Source organism: Convolutriloba macropyga, chromosome 14, assembly GCF_964194025.1.
Source record: "Convolutriloba macropyga chromosome 14, txConMacr16.3, whole genome shotgun sequence".
NCBI lineage: Eukaryota > Metazoa > Xenacoelomorpha > Acoela > Convolutidae > Convolutriloba > Convolutriloba macropyga.
The window spans coordinates 18,141,941-18,162,719 of NC_134481.1; the positions used below are offsets into that span (position 1 = coordinate 18,141,941).

The following is a 20,779-nucleotide window of genomic DNA, read 5'->3' on the forward strand; positions in this document are numbered from 1 at the left end:
CAGTGGGGGGCTATTTCTGCTTCAGAGTCCGCTGAGAGTGCACTCTAGTTAAAACTTTGCCGTTTTTTGCTAATTGTACTCGTTGATTATCAAAAATGCAGAATTTATTTTGAGTTTCAACTAACAAATTATCTATATCTACAACATTCGAAAAATCAATTGTTCTTAACGGACAATAAGTATTAACAGGGCTAGTTTTGGGCCATTCTTGGACTGTTACAATCCAAAAAAAAATCGGGTTGTAATCAGTCGGTCTTTTTTTTAAAAAAAAAAGACTTTTTTTTAATAATAAAGAACAGAACATATCAAATCAAAGCTCAGGAGTGATAGGTCCAACCAATTCGCTTGCTAAGCAGCTCCAGGCTAATGCATTTAGTTTTTAATTGAAAGTTTATGCTCGTTTCTTTTTAAAAAATAATTGACTTTTCAATAAATAATGGCTTAATTAACTTTTCCTCTATTTTTTTTCTTAATTTGTTCAACCTCCAGCTTAGTGTCAGCAAAAAAAGACTACTTCTTCTTTCTGTTGAGTTAACATTTATTCTCGGTTGCAGTTTTAAGCCTGAAGTTATTGTTTTCTGGCTTTGATTCTACAAGATTTTAGATTTTTGTTTGTTTTGATAATTGCCAGTTTTTCAAGTTTTCTAATTTTGTCACATTATCAAATTATTGACAGTTCTCATGTCACCTTATTAGCATTCAAAATAAAACAGAATTGAACATATTAAAATCCTGAAAGATATAAATCATCGTTTTAACGGCCTCGACGCCTCTTTCTTGAAGAAATCAATTGAATTTTTTAATTTTGTCTTAACTGTCATTTATACCTTGTCGTTTCGGTCGTATGAAATTTCCTGTATAGTGATAGCTTTCATTGGCTTTTCATGGAAGAACAGAAAAACCGATATTCTGATATTAGCAGATAGCTGATGGCTTTCATGACTTTGAAACCCATCGGTTTCCAAAAGTTAAAAAAAAAATTTTTAATTTCGCAATTTTGTTCTTTTTATGTTTCTTTTTGTTACCTAATCTCATTAGTTAATTACAGGTCAAATATGACATTATGGGTGTCAAAGGAATAAAAGGGATTGGTGTCCCAAAATCTTTTTTTCAAAGAAATTGTTATGACCTTCTGGCTTCGACACCGCTTTTTCACAAAAAAAGTAAATTAATTTGATTTTTGTCATATTTGACGTTCCTTCTGTAGATGCAAGAAATATTCTGGATAATTACAGGTCTCGAGGGTTTCTTTTTCATGAATAAACGACGCTATTTAATTAGCTCTTTTTGTAATTAATGCCTTTCATGACATTGAATGTAATTTTGTTTCGAAAAAAAATTACATACTTTAGCACTTCGCTTTTTTGTCTACTTGTTACCTAGTCCTACTAATGAATGGCCACGTACAACATTATAGCTGTTTGAAGTAGGCGCAATCAAATATATTTTGAGTGCCAAAATTTGGCTTGACGGTTTTGACAGCGTTTTCTGGCAAGTTTCAATTGAAATTTTGTTTGTTCTTTGTTGTTCTTTTTAGCCGCTTTAAAAAATGAATAAGGGCAGGTCCTAATGCCCTTCTATAGAAGCAGTGGTAATCGTAAATTTGTGGTAATATTAATTGATTCCTAATGGTATTTATTACTTTGAAGTTAACTGTTTCAAAAAAATAAGTTATTTTTTTTACTTTACTGTTTTTGTTCTTTTTTGTATAATTGTTACCAAACCTTTTTATGGACTGGTCGCATATGTTTTCAGGTGATTTATAAGTTATTTTTGTTTAGTTTCAGGTTTATCTGACGGTATGTTGACTTTGTTATTAAATTTAGTTTTTAAGAGGGACATAAATTTTTTGATGTAATTAATGTTTGTTGTTGTTGTTGTTTGATTTTGCTGTTCGTCTTGACTCGCTTTCTTAATATTGACTTTTTACAGCAATCTAATGCATCAATTTTTACTCCGCTGAGTTATTTGTTTCGGAGGTTATCTTATCTTTCATACAGAATTTTTTGAAAAAGACTTGGGCTTTTTTGGGATTCGCAAAAAATAATTTTTGGGTTTTTCTATCTGTTCCTCATTTGGTAGACAATTATGCCAAAATTGTGGATGGGCGGGGTCGGAACTTTATGTGCCATCGCACATTACCGAGCCGCCTTGTTTAACTACGACTAATGTTATTGAATTAAACCACATTGATGTCTTGACTTTTCTTCACGGAGTTCGTTGTTTGTAGGTGGGCAGGGTTTTCTATCTTTAACAATGAAAAACATTGATTTTCAAAATTGCAAAAATATTCTGTGTTCAGTTTTTCTCAGTTATTTGGAAGACGCAAATTTGGCTTGAAAAATTTTGCCTCTTAATGAGGTTTATTATTTTATTAAAAACTGTCTGGCTCGATTAGTATGTGTATTTTTGTAATATCAGTTTTTTGCGGATGAAATATAAATGCTGAAGAGATCGATGAGAAAGCAATAAAAAACTGTGGAAAATAAAACTTGTAGATCTACAAAGCTATGGCGTCTATTTGGTGGTAATATGTTCAATAGGAGTTTTGCAATGTTCAGTGAGTTGAATTCAATTGCACTTTGAGTTGAGTTCAGCTCGTTCAGGAAGATCAAAAACTCATCTTGATTTTCTGCTTTTCCGAAGTTTTAACTGCTTTGAATACTTTATTAACAAGTTTAATTGACATAACTTGGTTCGATTTTCCCCGGAATATAACAGATGTTTGCTTAAAAAACGGTCCTGGCGGCAATTAAATATAAGTTATGTCTTGCAATTATCGATATCACTGGGCATCGAATTGTGTAACAAATGAGAAGTAAGACAAATAAAGAGCGAAATTTTCGCTTTTAATAGCTGGTGCACATAAGTTACATATTGTGAATGTTTGAATTGTGATTTTTGCCCCTTAATTTGAGTTGATTCGTATAATTAGTTTGGTTTTTTGCAGCAGAAGTGACAGTTTTGTTTTTAAAATGGTAACTGACCCGCCTTGTCTTGAGATTGTTTTGTCGTAAGTTTAAATGGTTTGGGGAAAAATTGAGAAGTGGTGAGATGAATTGGGAGACTTTGTGCTGACGTAGTTTTCTATCCGCTTTCTACTCGCTCAGCCTTAAACAGTTTGGTCTTCACGAATAAAAAACTGCAATTGTGATCACACAAACGCCTTCCTCCCTTCAATAAGACCCCACTCAATTTTGCTTCGCGTCACTGAAAGCGTTTTAGTCTTCAGTCCAGGGCTTTCACTTGATGATGGCAAGTTTTTGTCAAATTCGCTTATTTTAGGTTCCTGTACGACTGGGAAATCAGTGATGGGAAGATACCCGAGTTGCTCACTGTCTATCTGGACTCGACGAACATTAATGATCAACAAGAAGCTTATACGATCGATGCAAACAACAACAACAAACATTTGACAACTCGATTGCCAGAAACATCTGCGCACAGCCAAAAACCTTTGGACAGCTACTTAATGATATGGGCAAAGTTTATGCGTAGAGAAGAGAAAAATATTCAAAATTATTTGCTTCACAATGAGTTCCGTGGAAATATCCAAGACTCAACTTCAGGAATTGTGAATACAAAAATTGAGATGCTAGTGGGCGAGATACAATTCCGGGCTTTCGACAGAGGCTTGTATTCTGCAAGATTACAAAACCTGAGGGAAGAGTATACAAAATTGAGAGAAAAACTGAATAATGCGCATTTAGAAAGTAAGTTAGAAGCTGTTTTGCGCTCAATTGTGGGCGATATCGACTACTTAAAAGGCAAAGAGCAGCTAACATTTGGTAATTTTGACAGCGCTCTCAGTAATTTTAAATCTGCGCAAAGATTCTACGAAAAATGCTGGCCGAATTCACACAACAAAGTACCAGATCCAAAGTTGAAAAAGGCATTGTGTGCTTTTATGGTCAAGCGAACGTGCGAAGTTGCTGTACTATGCGGCGAATGGGAAACGCTACCTAATATTTCTGAGAATGATTCTCTACTTGTGGAAAATCTTCAGAAAGCTTACGTGGCCTGGACCAAAGATGATAGCTTTCGTGTTCACTGGAATGTTTTGACTTTTTTCCGAGAGCTGTCGTCAGTTGGCATTGATGTATTCGGCAGAACAAATAACTTGAACTCAGATAAAAGGTAATAAAATATTCCGCTTGTACAAATTTATCAGTTTACCGGGCAGAGTTGAAATTACACGGGTAGAAAATTTTTGTTGGAGTTATGTTGAAGTTTTACATCTTGACTGGTTCACATAAAATGGTTCGTTTGGTTGCGGTTTTAACCGATAAACTTTATGACCAGAGTCTGATAAGTACATCAGCGTTTTTAACCATTGACATAATTGAAATTAAAAAATCTTCGGTTTTTGGGGAAAAAATGAAATAGAGAAGGAAACATTTAAATCTGACAACTGTTTGCTTAATAATTGCTGGATTACGTGAGAATTTTGTTAAAGCATATTACCACGGTTTTGGAAACAAAATTGTGCATTATATACTAATTTATTCGTTAATATTAAAATGGTAATAAAGGCTACAGATCACATCTGATTATCAAAATAATTAATTTGTCTTTTTTAATAGCCGCACAGCGATAGCTGGGGCTATTATTGGCCTTCTCTTGGTTTTTTACAATTCAAAGAAATTGAATTGTATTGGGGCGCTGTCTTTTTTTACGACTCGAAGAGGAGTATTGGAGAAGTCCTTTTTTTTAATCAATTTTATTGGAGTGATTTTTGAAGCGGGAAATGAAACGCGTGAAAAAATTTGGAGTGATTTGGTTGCTGAACAAAAGTAAAGAGCGGAGCGAAAAGAGAGTGGTTTTTTGTTCATACCGCTGTTTTTGAGAGAGCGAGAAATTGATGTGTGAAAAAATTTTCTCTGAGCGAGCCAAATTTTTTTGTTCACGTGCGGCTTTTAAAAGCAGTTTTTTTTGCAATTTTTCTTGTTTATGAGGTTTGATTATGATATTGTATTGGATTTGGGTTCGTTCTGATAGGAATTGAAGGTTTCAAGTAGTTAAATTGAGTTTTATGCAAATTTGGAGGTTTTTGATCAGTTTTGCTGAATTTTCGACGAAATTTAAGGTATTTTGTCCTTTGGTTTCGTTTTACTGCTTTCAGTGCAATTTGCATAGAAGCTCGTTACTCAAAGATCATCAGGGATACAAATTGATTACAATTTTGTTGTTATAAAACATTTTTTCTGAAGAAAAATGACAGAAAAATTAGGAGTTTTTAACCACATTAAATTTTTGGCTTTTTTTCGTTGTTTTTTCAATGGTAGACAACTTCTTTAGCTTGTTATGACTTGCTCATTTTTTCGCGAGCACTTCATTGCTCTATTTGCTCAAAGTAACTTTATTTGGTTTTAATTTCTTAAAAAATTTAAAAAAAACACCTTACTTTTTCTCGTTTTTTATTTGTTCAATTTGGTTTTAAATGTCGTTTCTATTCTTCCTCTAACTTTGATAGCGTTTGGGGAGTTTTCTGGTGGAAGTCAGTTGTTGAAGCTCTTTTGGAGGTCTCTGATTTTGATTGATATTAGTTTCGAGTTGTTTTTGTTAAAGAAAATCGTGTAAATCAGAGCAAATTTTGGCCACTTTTTGGTCTTTTTTCTAAGTTTATTGCCTATTTCTTCCAATTTAATGTTTTTTGTTGGTAATTTTTTCTCAATAGGGAGCATTTTTGTAGGTGTCGATACTATGAATTGGCATTTGGAGGCTTAGCAGGGCAGTTTTCATTTAAACAAATTATACAAATCTCTATTTCGTTAAAGAGTTTTTCGTAGTCTTTTGTTTTAGTTTGTTGTTTAACGTTTCTCTGCAAATACTAGGTGGGCGATTGATCTAGCCAAATATATAACTAATTGATTTCTAGGAGTTATGGATGGGAAGCTGCATGTTATCTTTTTGTAGAGAATTTTGTTTGGATTTTTAGAGAATATTATTTTTTGTTTGGTCCTTTGTCAAGTTTCCAGTTCTCCAGTCTTTTCTTTGAATTGTTTACACTGTCTGTCGATTGATAATATGCTGGTGATGCATCTGATTAGTGAGAATAGTCAGATTTCTACTTCGAGTCGTTTCCGGAATTCTTCCGGCTATGTTTTTTTTTTAAGATCTGTTCACACATTTTCATGATTTTTGAAGTCAAATTGGAGTGGTGATTTTGGTCACGCCGAAACAGGAAATGGAGCGAAAAAGCGAGTGGTTTTGCGGCGTGAAATTTTTTCGATCTAAATTTAAAGTAGAGTGAAAAAATGGTGTTTGAACAAAAATTCGCTTTCTCGCTAGTGGTTTTTTGTTCACATGGGGCAATTTCACTTTGATTTTTACTCTTTGATTTTTTGGATCAGATTTTTTTCTAAATGATTTTTCCAATCCATTCATAGTCCGTTTTAGGTCTAGTTTTTTTAGTCAATGAAAATTCTTTGAATTGTACGTCAGGACTTGTCCTGCTATGTTTTTTTATTTCGTCGTCATGGTTTTTGTTACGACCATATGACGTCACAGCCACTTTTTGTTCATTCGTTCATGCAATTTCAACTAAATTGCATGTGTGACGTCATTTTTCGCTCTTAGTGGAGCGAGTTTTTTTGTTCATGCGCGTGATTAAATTTTTGGCCACACTTGACTTACCTCACTCTCAAAAATGACTTCCTCAATTTGAAATTGACTTTTATTTACTTTAATTCAAAGAGATAAGGTCAAATGGGTGTGTGTCACTCTAAATGAAGGTTATTTCAGATCAGCTAATAGAGGCAGCAATAACTTATACATATTTTTAAGCAAAATATAACAGATCAGCCTTCAATGAAAAGACGAATTTTTTTGGTCTGTCTTTTTTACTGTTTTTTTTTAAACTGCCGATCTACGAATCAATTGCGGCTATTTTCTGGCAATCTGCCAGCTATGTTGTTAATTATTTTTTTATCAATGCAAATAGGCAAATGATTCACATAATTTTAAACCTCACATAATTTTAAACCTCCGCAGCTTTTAGGAAAAACAGAAATTGAAAGTAATCTTTTTAATTGGAAGTTCTGCGCTCAATTTGAAGTTTTGTAATAATATCCGTCACAACTCTACGATGAATATATCTATCGGCGAAAATTGGGTGACCAAAAGAAAACAGTTAAAAACATGTTCTTCCCCACCAAAGTAGGTCGGAACAACAAGGCAGCTCGGAATTCACTTGTTTATAATAGCAGGTCTCTATAAATATGAGACCTGCCATTATTAAAACTACGAGACAAGACAAACAACAAAAACAAATATCTACAAAAAACATTTACACGAAACTCAGTATTTACTTTTTGAAAAACTATCTCAAATAACAGTCTTAATAGCGCTAAATAAAGCCTAAACTAAACAAAATATTTGAAATTCTTTTCAAAAAAACTTGGGACCAGTTTTTAGAGTGTTATTGTTACCATTAAAATTTGTTAAAATTGTTACCATTAAAACTAATAAAATTGTAGAATTGTTTATTGGCAGATTTTTTGGCTAAAACTATTGATTATATTTTTAAATTTCAGACATTTTTCATCTAAAATTGCACAATATGCTTTTTTGGTCCACTTTGTTTAAGTTTGCCGAAATTGGATACCTAGAAGCCGCTGACATAATCTCCATTAGCTCCAAAAGAAAGCTAGTTAAAATCCGGCGCCCCATAAAAGTCTTCTGAATTTAAAATTTGCAAATTTAACTCGATAATTATACAAGATGCATCATTTTTTTTTTCCTTTTTTTATTATTATTATAGGTTTAAGCACCTTTTATATACTGAAAAGTGCTACAATATAAAAGATTCAGAATAAAAAAGTGTTTAATGTTTGTCTATAAGTAAGCTCATCTGGTATTAGCTTCAATTCAAAAGTCATTCTGCTGCATTCTTGCGGAACGGCATGGTTGTAAGACCTTTTTCCAAAGTTAGTTTCAAGGACAGAAATTTGAAGGTAGTATACATACTGGCATCTTGGAACTGTATCATTGCGATACACAGAGCTAAGACACCCTGGAACTTGTTGAGGGTAATGAATTAGGTGACGGCCAAAAAGTAAAATCTTGAACAGCACACGTTTCTGCACAGGCAACCAGTTTGGCTGCTTGATGAATCGTGAAGTTGGTGATTCGGGTGACTGGCGAATTATCAGCCTGCATGCACAATTCATTATGCGTTGCAACTTCCCATGAAGCAGAGCAGGTAATCCATAATAAAGTGACTTGCAGTAGTCAAGCCGGGAAGTTATCGTAACTCTATTAAGACATCCCTATCAACTGTGTCTCTGATGGAATAAATCTTCGGTAGCATATAGTGGCAGGCAGAAGGAACTGAATAACTTAACTGATTTGCTTAGAAAATAAAGGTTCGTCATCCAAAATGAAGCCAAGAAATTTCACATGATCCTAAAATTTGGAATCTATAGGAAGTTGTAGATCAGCATTGAAAGAGTTTTTCGCACTACTTATAAATTCTGTTTTAATAGTTTTTAATTATAGCTTGGCGCCACGAAACCATTTAGGCAAGGTTTTAATCAAATCAAATTTCCGCTGAGTCAGCGGTTCATCATTGACAAAGTAAATATCGGTATCATCCGCATAGAAATGATAGTTTATTTGCAGCTGTTTAATTTTGAGCTCTAATGGCAGCAGATAACGGAGAAAAGCAGAAGGGCCGAAAACCGAACCTTGTGGTACCCCGGTTTTAATATCCTGTTCCGAAGACAACAAATTTTATTAAAACATTCTGAGATCGACCACTGAGATAGCTTTTTAGGAAACAGAGAACAGAACCTGGGAATCCAAGGATATCAGGAATAGATAGAAGTATGTTATGTTCCAGTGTATCAAAGGCTGCCGATAGATCGAGTCCAATGTAAAATGTGCTTTTTATTAGCTCTAAATTGAGTAACCCGTCGTTGGTAACTTTTAGAAGGGCGCTTTTTGTTGAGTAAAGTTTTCTGTAGGCACTTTGAAAAGCACAGAACAAGGCATTGCTTTCAGGGTGATCGGTAAGTTGTACAATAGCTGATCTTTCTAATAACTTCGATGTATAACTGAGGTTTGATATTCGTCAGTAGTTTGCAAAATCCTTAGAATCAAGGTTAACGTTTTTAATGTAAGGTTTAGCAACTGCTTGTTTAAAAGCCTGAGGAAAAATTCTCTTCTCCAGAGAAAAATTGATGAGGTTCAATACTACTGAAAGCAATTCATTAGAAGATTTTACTATCCTTGTTGGAATACCGTCTAGCGTTGACGTACTAGTCGTTGCAGCTGTAATTAGCTTCCTTCAAATCGCTCAGGGATAACAGCGTGAAGGCGCATAACTGTTTGTTTGTCAACGTGAGGACCTCTGGAAACTCTGCTGCTTGAATGGATGCAATAATATTCCATATAATAATCCAATAATATAACTTTTTGTTAAAAAAGCTTATTGAAATCTGTAGCAAGAATTTCTTCATTTTCACATTTTGTAGTAGTATGTGCTCCTCTTTACCAAGTAGGGATTTCAATAACGCATGCTTTTGACGTGTAAATTTCACATGCAAGACATTTTTGATGAACATTGCCCCTTTTTTCAAGAAACTTATCAAAATAAATTTTGGTATTCAAATCAAAATAGGCTTTCAAATCAATGCTTGTGGTCTTTCCGTATGATCTCTAACGTTTCCTTTTCTTCCTCTTCAAGAATAGCAATTCATCGTCATAAAAGGGGCATTTATGTTTAGAGAAGATTTAAGTCTTAAGCGGTAAGTGAACTTTTAATATGTTTTTCTCTGCATCCAGATGGTCGTTCCAGGCTTTATCAATTCCCGAAGTTTGCTCTATGCTGAAAGTACTCAACAGGAGATAACAGGAGAAGTTAGTAAAATTATCAATAAACAGCTTGACACTTCCTCCAGGCATTCTGTCCACTGTGATTAAGAAAAAAATAGTTGCCTGAATTTTCAAGGTTGCGCGGCAGCATTCGAGGAGCTCTGGCGATTGACTTTCAAAGTACTTTTTCTGAATAATTGACCTGTAGAATAAACAAATTCCTCCACCTTCTTGAGCCGCGGTTGACTTGAAACTAGAGGGGCAAAAGGAAATTATCATCATTATTATCCTTAATCCATGATAAGACACACATTCCAATATCTATCTCATTGATTTGCAATAAAGCATTTTTTTCTTATTGTTTCTCACAGAGCGTGCATTATGTAGGAAGCAGTTAAACATTCGCTTATCAATGTTGTCAGAAATGCTAAATTCTAGTCATTTTTTTAACGCTTTTCAGCCATTCACCCGTTCAGATAAAATCTTGAAACGGTAACATTTTCATGCTGAAAATGCGGTGCCTCGACTGTTTCACCTTCAAACTTTTAGTGACGTGATTTTATCATCTTCAAACACAATGAAATGACTTGAGCTGTGATTCCGGTCTTGAGATTTGACGAATATGAGGGAGTTCAATGCCGTTTATTTCAGTATTCTTCCAGTTCTGTGACAGATATGTTTGCTAAGTCATCCGACATAGATATGACGGCGCTTAGGAGCTCTTTTCAAACCCCATATTGCTGATAGGTTTGTCTTGTTACCAGTCTTTAATTCCTTTGGAAGGTCTTAGCCTTCGGAGTGTTGATTCGATAGTCAAATTGACGGCTTTTTGTTTTTCGGTACCTGATGCACTTCGATAACTGCTCTGATAACTCGACGTACTGTTATTTGGGGTTCTCAGGAGCACCGTCTTTGCTGCTTTAAAATTTGGAATCCGGCTTTTCATCGTAGCTATTTCATTTCGAAGTAAAGGAGGCTCGCGGATAAGAGCATCAATGCATTCCAGTTTATGCTCAATTGCAGAAATTCTATTAAGTGCTGACAGCTCTGCAGTGAAAGTTGGCGAAGACTTAATGCAGGACCACAATTCTTTCCACTAATGTTTATCTGTTTGTAATGCCTACACACGAAAGGTGGACATAAGCGTTTTTTTGTTTAACACAATGGGTGCCAAATTTGACACTGCCTCATTGTTGACAAATTTCACGAAGCCTTTCAGGGGGTGGTGGAGATGCCATTTCTTGAGGGAAAATGAAAATTGGGATCACAGGAGTTCGCCCACAACTGGCTTGAAAGTAGCGCGCTATAGAGGGTTTTTATACGCAGAATAACTTTGATAAATAATCCACAAACTTAAGTAAAAACGTTTGCAAGGTCAGTCGAACAGATGCAGAGAACGCTCACGCCAATTGTTTGAGCTGAAAACTTTTTTAACGTGCAGAGGAATAACTTAATCGAATAACACCAGCTATACAAATCGATCAAGCTGATGCGGAGAGACCTCACGCCAAAAGCTAGAATAATTCAAAGAGAGATGTTTGTCCCAGATACGAATTCTTCCGCCGGAATCTGAAATCCTCAGTAATTTGGGGTACCCAAACAATTTCCGGCCTCTTATCAATCAGTAAATAACAACAATCAGGAGCTGGAAGAAAATTAGTCTCCTGGGTGCAAAATGGAGACTTAATAAGTTTATCACAACATTTAGGCCACACAACAATTCACAAAATTTTTTGAATGTTTCGCTTGACACCTGGTCGCGTTCGCAAACACTTAAAAGGCGTGGATGATTTGGACTTGCGCCAAAGTTAAAGATAGGTTTGATATCATCATGGATTAAAATTAGATTTATTTTGTTTTTATTTTGGTGCTGCTTTTTTAAAAAGTTTTTTGCTTTTATTGTTTTATGTTGATTACTAATAAAACTTCCAATTCACGGCTCCATAAATGACAGCTCCCATTTGAGGTTCAAATTGAAGCCAAATGTAGATGTAGTAGTTTACAGAGAACCTAATGATTTTTATGGCTTCGAAGAAGTTTTAGTAAACTTTAACTGAATTCTTGTTTTGCCTTCAATTGTTATTCTTTTGCACTCTGAATACTAATTCAAGTCAATCAAATATGCAAATGGCTTCTTCAAGAGGTGTAGGTGAACCTCTGCACTGCATTCGGTTGATCTCTATTGTCTATGACATTGAATATATTTTTGAACTTGTCAATTTTTCGTCTTATTTTTTAAACTTTTAGCTTATTCTCAGTAAATAAAGGACAAACTTTTTTTAATATCAGATACAAACGAATCTTTGTTGCCTATTTTTTCAAAAAATCGTCTTCTTTGTTTTGGTCTGCGAGTTTTTAATACAAAAATTTGATTTTTTTTTGCCTAATTGCCCATTTTTGCTGTTCCTTTCGATTCTTTTTTCATTGTCACTTTACTTAGCTATCTAACTGAGAAAAACTGCAGTGATTCGTAATTGAAGTTTTTATTGTTTTCAAAAAATATGGTTTTAAGGGCACCGTTCTCTTGCAGAATTTGATTTGTTTTTTTTTGCCGTTTTTGTTGCTAATTTTTGTTGTCCTATGCCAAATATTGGGTAATAAAGGCTCTCAATGGCATTGCTTTCAGGGTGATCGGTAAGTTGTACAATAGCTGATCTTTCTAATAACTTCGATGTATAACTGAGGTTTGATATTCGTCAGTAGTTTGCAAAATCCTTAGAATCAAGGTTAACGTTTTTAATGTAAGGTTTAGCAACTGCTTGTTTAAAAGCCTGAGGAAAAATTCTCTTCTCCAGAGAAAAATTGATGAGGTTCAATACTACTGAAAGTAATTCATTAGAAGATTTTACTATCCTTGTTGGAATACCGTCTAGCGTTGACGTACTAGTCGTTGCAGCTGTAATTAGCTTCCTTCAAATCGCTCAGGGATAACAGCGTGAAGGCGCATAACTGTTTGTTTGTCAACGTGAGGACCTCTGGAAACTCTGCTGCTTGAATGGATGCAATAATATTCCCAACTTTTTGTTAAAAAAGCTTATTGAAATCTGTAGCAAGAATTTCTTCATTTTCACATTTTGTAGTAGTATGTGCTCCTCTTTACCAAGTAGGGATTTCAATAACGCATGCTTTTGACGTGTAAATTTCACATGCAAGACATTTTTGATGAACATTGCCCCTTTTTTCAAGAAACTTATCAAAATAAATTTTGGTATTCAAATCAAAATAGGCTTTCAAATCAATGCTTGTGGTCTTTCCGTATGATCTCTAACGTTTCCTTTTCTTCCTCTTCAAGAATAGCAATTCATCGTCATAAAAGGGGCATTTATGTTTAGAGAAGATTTAAGTCTTAAGCGGTAAGTGATCTTTTAATATGTTTTTCTCTGCATCCAGATGGTCGTTCCAGGCTTTATCAATTCCCGAAGTTTGCTCTATGCTGAAAGTACTCAACAGGAGATAACAGGAGAAGTTAGTAAAATTATCAATAAACAGCTTGACACTTCCTCCAGGCATTCTGTCCACTGTGATTAAGAAAAAAATAGTTGCCTGAATTTTCAAGGTTGCGCGGCAGCATTCGAGGAGCTCTGGCGATTGACTTTCAAAGTACTTTTTCTGAATAATTGACCTGTAGAATAAACAAATTCCTCCACCTTTTTGAGCCGCGGTTGACTTGAAACTAGAGGGGCAAAAGGAAATTATCATCATTATTATCCTTAATCCATGATAAGACACACATTCCAATATCTATCTCATTGATTTGCAATAAAGCATTTTTTTCTTATTGTTTCTCACAGAGCGTGCATTATGTAGGAAGCAGTTAAACATTCGCTTATCAATGTTGTCAGAAATGCTAAATTCTAGTCATTTTTTTAACGCTTTTCAGCCATTCACCCGTTCAGATAAAATCTTGAAACGGTAACATTTTCATGCTGAAAATGCGGTGCCTCGACTGTTTCACCTTCAAACTTTTAGTGACGTGATTTTATCATCTTCAAACACAATGAAATGACTTGAGCTGTGATTCCGGTCTTGAGATTTGACGAATATGAGGGAGTTCAATGCCGTTTATTTCAGTATTCTTCCAGTTCTGTGACAGATATGTTTGCTAAGTCATCCGACATAGATATGACGGCGCTTAGGAGCTCTTTTCAAACCCCATATTGCTGATAGGTTTGTCTTGTTACCAGTCTTTAATTCCTTTGGAAGGTCTTAGCCTTCGGAGTGTTGATTCGATAGTCAAATTGACGGCTTTTTGTTTTTCGGTACCTGATGCACTTCGATAACTGCTCTGATAACTCGACGTACTGTTATTTGGGGTTCTCAGGAGCACCGTCTTTGCTGCTTTAAAATTTGGAATCCGGCTTTTCATCGTAGCTATTTCATTTCGAAGTAAAGGAGGCTCGCGGATAAGAGCATCAATGCATTCCAGTTTATGCTCAATTGCAGAAATTCTATTAAGTGCTGACAGCTCTGCAGTGAAAGTTGGCGAAGACTTAATGCAGGACCACAATTCTTTCCACTAATGTTTATCTGTTTGTAATGCCTACACACGAAAGGTGGACATAAGCGTTTTTTTGTTTAACACAATGGGTGCCAAATTTGACACTGCCTCATTGTTGACAAATTTCACGAAGCCTTTCAGGGGGTGGTGGAGATGCCATTTCTTGAGGGAAAATGAAAATTGGGATCACAGGAGTTCGCCCACAACTGGCTTGAAAGTAGCGCGCTATAGAGGGTTTTTATACGCAGAATAACTTCGATAAATAATCCACAAACTTAAGTAAAAACGTTTGCAAGGTCAGTCGAACAGATGCAGAGAACGCTCACGCCAATTGTTTGAGCTGAAAACTTTTTTAACGTGCAGAGGAATAACTTAATCGAATAACACCAGCTATACAAATCGATCAAGCTGATGCGGAGAGACCTCACGCCAAAAGCTAGAATAATTCAAAGAGAGATGTTTGTCCCAGATACGAATTCTTCCGCCGGAATCTGAAATCCTCAGTAATTTGGGGTACCCAAACAATTTCCGGCCTCTTATCAATCAGTAAATAACAACAATCAGGAGCTGGAAGAAAATTAGTCTCCTGGGTGCAAAATGGAGACTTAATAAGTTTATCACAACATTTAGGCCACACAACAATTCACAAAATTTTTTGAATGTTTCGCTTGACACCTGGTCGCGTTCGCAAACACTTAAAAGGCGTGGATGATTTGGACTTGCGCCAAAGTTAAAGATAGGTTTGATATCATCATGGATTAAAATTAGATTTATTTTGTTTTTATTTTGGTGCTGCTTTTTTAAAAAGTTTTTTGCTTTTATTGTTTTATGTTGATTACTAATAAAACTTCCAATTCACGGCTCCATAAATGACAGCTCCCATTTGAGGTTCAAATTGAAGCCAAATGTAGATGTAGTAGTTTACAGAGAACCTAATGATTTTTATGGCTTCGAAGAAGTTTTAGTAAACTTTAACTGAATTCTTGTTTTGCCTTCAATTGTTATTCTTTTGCACTCTGAATACTAATTCAAGTCAATCAAATATGCAAATGGCTTCTTCAAGAGGTGTAGGTGAACCTCTGCACTGCATTCGGTTGATCTCTATTGTCTATGACATTGAATATATTTTTGAACTTGTCAATTTTTCGTCTTATTTTTTAAACTTTTAGCTTATTCTCAGTAAATAAAGGACAAACTTTTTTTAATATCAGATACAAACGAATCTTTGTTGCCTATTTTTTCAAAAAATCGTCTTCTTTGTTTTGGTCTGCGAGTTTTTAATACAAAAATTTGATTTTTTTTTGCCTAATTGCCCATTTTTGCTGTTCCTTTCGATTCTTTTTTCATTGTCACTTTACTTAGCTATCTAACTGAGAAAAACTACAGTGATTCGTAATTGAAGTTTTTATTGTTTTCAAAAAATATGGTTTTAAGGGCACCGTTCTCTTGCAGAATTTGATTTGTTTTTTTTTGCCGTTTTTGTTGCTAATTTTTGTTGTCCTATGCCAAATATTGGGTAATAAAGGCTCTCAATGGCCAATTATGGATATACAAATTAACTTAATAACTGATATCAGTATATAGCTAATGGTTCTATTGACTTTTTTATTTAAAAGTGTTCTTCAACTTATCCATTTTTGTTCTGATTTTTGTCTTTTTTCGTATTTTACAATTTTGTATCATTTTCGCAATGGAGTCATTATTGAGAGATCTTTTAATTTTTTGTTGAAAGAAAAAATAATTTTTCTATCGGTTAAACGTTTTGTCTGATGTCTTTAGGGATCAGACAATTTGTTTCAGAAGAATTTTGTGAGTATTACATACTTTTTGTGGTTCTTTTGTCATTTTAAGATAGTCGTCGTAAAAAGACTTCATGATGTCCAAAGAAGAAGCAAGTGGAAATTTAATTTTCTCGGGGTTGAAGTTTCATAAATTTAATGGCTTCAACACTGTGGTTTTGTAAAGTTGTTTGTTCAATTGTTTTTTACTTTTGCTTGTATTTAATAATATTTTATAGTCTTATGATTTAGCCTCACTAATAAGAGTGCAATTAGTTTTCGAAGAAGTTGCAAATTAAACTGTCTCTTCTTATAGTCGAAAGCTTATGTTGGCCATAAATTTTGAAAATATTTGTTTGCTTTTATTTAAAAAAAGACAATGGATTTTTGAGCTTTGCTAATCTTATTTCTGTTAAAATGTAGCTCAGTATCTCTATAGACAAGTCACATCCATTATCTGATGAACTAAAAATTGCTCTTTATAACGGTTTTGTTTTCCTCAAAAGATCATTGTTCTTGGTACAACGAGTTTTCATAAAATATTGGTGATTTTTGCATATTCGCGAATTTTGTAGGTTTATGTTTGTTTTCACGGCATCACAATAATGAGCGGTCCTCTGGAAAAAAACGCTATAAATTTATGTTATTTTCCCTAGTGAACAGCTTAATGTTGAATTGGCTGGGACACCGTTTTTGTGCAAATTTTTAGATTTGTTTCTTTTTGCCTCTTTGTCGTTCTTATTATAGTCGTATGGCATATACTGGATAATAAAAGATCTCACTTACTCTTTGGAGGAAAACTCCTCATTTGGTAGACAATTTAGTGAAACTTGTAGATGAGCGGGGTCGGAACTTTATGTGCAATCGCGCATTACCGAGCCTCCTTGTTTTGTTTCTATGTTGGTCATGAATTCTTAACAGTCATGGACAGTCATGGAACAGTTATGTACTATTATAATAATCAAATTTACGTAAAACTAACTCGGCCTGGGTTTTGTCCATTTTTCATCGATGGTAATACTATGATCAGAATACTATTAGAGCTGTAATCTTCTTTGTGATAAATCTTCCTTGCATATAGTTGATGTAATCGAAAAACCATAGACCTTTTTTTAAATAATTTTCAGCTAGATCAGTTAAATTTGGAAAGAAATGAATTCTAGCGTGCAAAATTTTTTGAATTTTGCAGTGGAGATTTGAGTATCCAGGAAGTTCGTAACTGATAGATTTTTTTTTTCAAAAAGAATGAGCAGCTGCGGGGGTGAAAGGAAAACGTTTGCTAGCAAGTTTGTCTTTGAAAAATAATTTTGTGATATGGTGTAGACCAAACTGAGAAAAGTGTCATAACTTGATACAAACTAAGTGTTTGAATGGATAAAATCACTGTTTGAAAGAACTTTTCCAATGGAACTCTGAAATTTCTCGCCAATTGTAATGCAGCAATAGAAACCACTGCCTTTATTTGATTGGTTCCATCCAAATGGACGGGAGTATTACGCAAACGCCAATTTGCTTACTGGCTGTTTGAGAGCACACTGATTGTTATGAGATTTTCTCATCGCAACTTAATGTTTTATTAACCAATTAATCTCCTTGTTATGGCCAAAAATTGTGAAAGCTATAATTTAATATGTCATTGTGACACGACAGGAAAAAAATGACAGTAAGTTTTGAAAACTCGTACTATCAAAGCCAAAAACCATCATTTAAAAAACCACAGTGATGAATACATACTAATTTACTTGAAAAAGGGTGCGACCTCTCACGTTACTGAGACCACTGCAAGGTGACCGAAATATGATAACAAGTGGCAAAGCTCAAAAAATCTTCAATTTAAGTTCAAGAGTCATAACAACCATAAGCTTTCAACTTGAAAATACTGAACAGGTTAACTTGCAACTGCTTACGAAGCTAATTGGGCATGTCATTAGTGAGTTTAACTCAAAACACTACAAAATAACAAATACAGGCAGAACTCATAATTTCAGAATTTTCAGTTGTTATGCCAAAAAACAAGTTTTTCACCGCAATTGGCATTGGTATTCATTTGCACGTATAGAATTACAATCCAAACATTTTTTTAATTACAAAATTCCATACATAATCTAAACGACACGTGCTAATGCTGCGCGCCCTTTTTTTCCAAGTCTGCGGAAAAGCTAATTTGACGAAGTCAATATCAAACATAAATGAAGAATTATGAGTTTTGCTTAATCATCCAGTTTATTAGCGAAAAGGTATCGACTGAAAGCATTAGATGGCTTCACTAATCGCTCCTTAGATGGCGAATTGATTAATTAGTCTCAGACATAAGACTACAAAAAGAGAAACAAAAGCTGGCAAAACTCATTTTAAAAAAAATAAGGAAGCTCGGTAATGTGTGTACGCACATAATGTTCCGACCCCGCTCATCCACATTTGTGACTTAATTGGCTACCAAACATTAAACAACAAACATTATTTACCACCAAAACTGGATTTCTATAATTAAATGAATTATAACAAAATCAAACTCGCATCAGATAAAACCTAAACAAAACAATTTAACCTATTTTTCATTAGAAAAGATATGGGACCTGTCCTCGATTCCACTGGTTAACAGGTCGATAGAAAGAAGCAAAGAGGTGCAAAGTTCAAAAATATGTTTCTATTTTTTGAAACAATTAATTTCAGTTATTAATGTCATTTGATATCAAGTGAACTCGCTAAAATGTTTTTTTTTATATCTCCATTGGAAGCAACTGAGACATGTCATTACCCAATGTTTAATTGCGAAAAGTTTCAAAGCCTATGGGACTCACGATTACTGTTATAAATTAAAAAGAAAACAAAAATACTGTTTAGATAAAACCTAAAGAAAACAATTTAACCTATTCTTCATAAGAAAGGATATGGGATCTGTCCTCGATTCCACTGGTTAACAGGTCGATAGAAAAAAGCAAAGAGATGCAAAGTTCAAAAATATGTTTCTATTTTTTAAAACAATTAATTTAAGTTATTAATGTCATTAGATGAACTCGCTAAAATGTTCTTTTATATCTCCATTGGAAGCAACTGATATCACTATCCAATGCTTAATTGCCAAAATTTTCAAAGCCTATGGGACTTACGATTACTGTTATAAATTAAAAAGAAAACAAAAATACTTTAAAATGTACAAATATATAAAAATCTCAAACATTTTATGGAATCTCGTAGCAACAGTGGTAACAAAGCCGAGAAACAAATGTTTGAATCTAAATCTGTTATGAAGATTAAATTATAGCTCACTGGAAACGGGTTGTTACTGGTGTTCACAAACTGAGCTACAAATCGAGCGAAAAACTATATGAAAAAATGACGAAGCTCAAAAACCCCACATACGTTTTTGAAAACAAGTGTGTTCAAAAGTCATAACAGAATTGCGATTTCAAGGAAATGTTACAGATTCAATTGCAGCACCCCAGGAAGCCAACTGGGGCTGTTACTAAGTCACAACCCCACAAGATAACAAATACATAAAGAAGCCAAAATTTCAAACATTTTTACAACATCGGACTGTGCATGGCACTTTAATTATAAAACTTTACCGACAAGAACTGTAAATTATTACTTTCTCCTCAGCTTAACGTCAACGATTTTTCCTTATAAAAGGACTACGTAGACATGACAACAAAAATGTACCAAAAAATTGAAAAGTAAAGAAATTTCGAAAACTTTTTTTGAAACTAAATGATCGATGCAATCAGTGACAAAGTATAACTACAAGCGGAAAAAAACGTTTAAATCAACAAAAGTTATTGCGATTTCTAATTGGTGAGAGTGAGCCACATGGTGACGAAAACGAAAGCACAATTGAGATAGCTGAAAAAAATATATTTTTTTAAATTTATTTTGAGTCATTAAAAGAAAGCTATAAACTGAAATCTTTAATTAGGTTGAAGTATACGTCCTGGAGAAGCAATTGAGACCTAACGTTGTCAATTATATGGCTTACAACGACAAAAAGAAAGTCAGACATAGGCAAAAATAAAAAGTCAGCAAAAATTTACTATGTCCACAAAAATTTACTGAGATAGCTGTGTCTCAGCCCAAAAATCATACTCAACAAAAATAATAAACGTATCCAGATACGCCCTTTTCCAACGCGCTGCATTTTCTTTATTATGCTTTCCTTCAATTGGACTTGTCTATAATGTGATAATTTGACACGAAAAGAAAATGAACTCATACAATATGCGATTGTGCCAAAAAAAGAAAACGCTTAGTATCAAAACGAAACCATTAGTTGAATATAAAACCGTTAGCGACATTTTATGACTCACAGGAAATTGGTTTCCGCATGGTTTTACTGAGAATGAACCCGAAGTTGGGAGAAATCAGATAAAAGAGAGCAAATCGTTAAAAATTTAACGGTATTTTCTTAAAACAAATATATTCAAAGTCATAACAGACATTAGATAACAACTAAAAGAATTTTCTAGGTTCGTTTAGACTTCCTAAAAAGCTAACTGGATCTTCGATTGGGGACACTAAGTCATTGGGGAGGTCCATGAAATTTTTACGAAAACAATTGGTCAGAGACATACAAACTATGAGCTTAACTTTGAAACCATATCATAATATAGTTGGACCTCGTTTCTTGTCAATAGTATCTGTCATGAATTGAGCCCTGATTTGAAATTCTTGTTAGTAATTTACATAAAAA

General features: G+C 34.2%; 2 protein-coding genes across 3 annotated transcripts in view; both read left to right on the plus strand.

Annotated features, from left to right (window-relative positions):
- The window catches only part of LOC142353110 (uncharacterized), a 576,000-nt gene that overhangs the window by 521,145 nt on the left and 34,076 nt on the right, over window positions 1–20,779 (plus strand). The gene's annotated exons all lie outside the window — the stretch shown is intronic.
- LOC142353105 (uncharacterized) overlaps window positions 1–20,779 on the plus strand; it is a 96,108-nt gene that overhangs the window by 54,106 nt on the left and 21,223 nt on the right. For both annotated transcript variants that reach the window (XM_075405309.1, XM_075405310.1), the window contains exon 3: window positions 3,286–4,137. In XM_075405309.1, coding sequence (XP_075261424.1) covers window positions 3,286–4,137 — 852 coding nt within the window. The remainder of the gene's footprint in view (window positions 1–3,285; window positions 4,138–20,779) is intronic.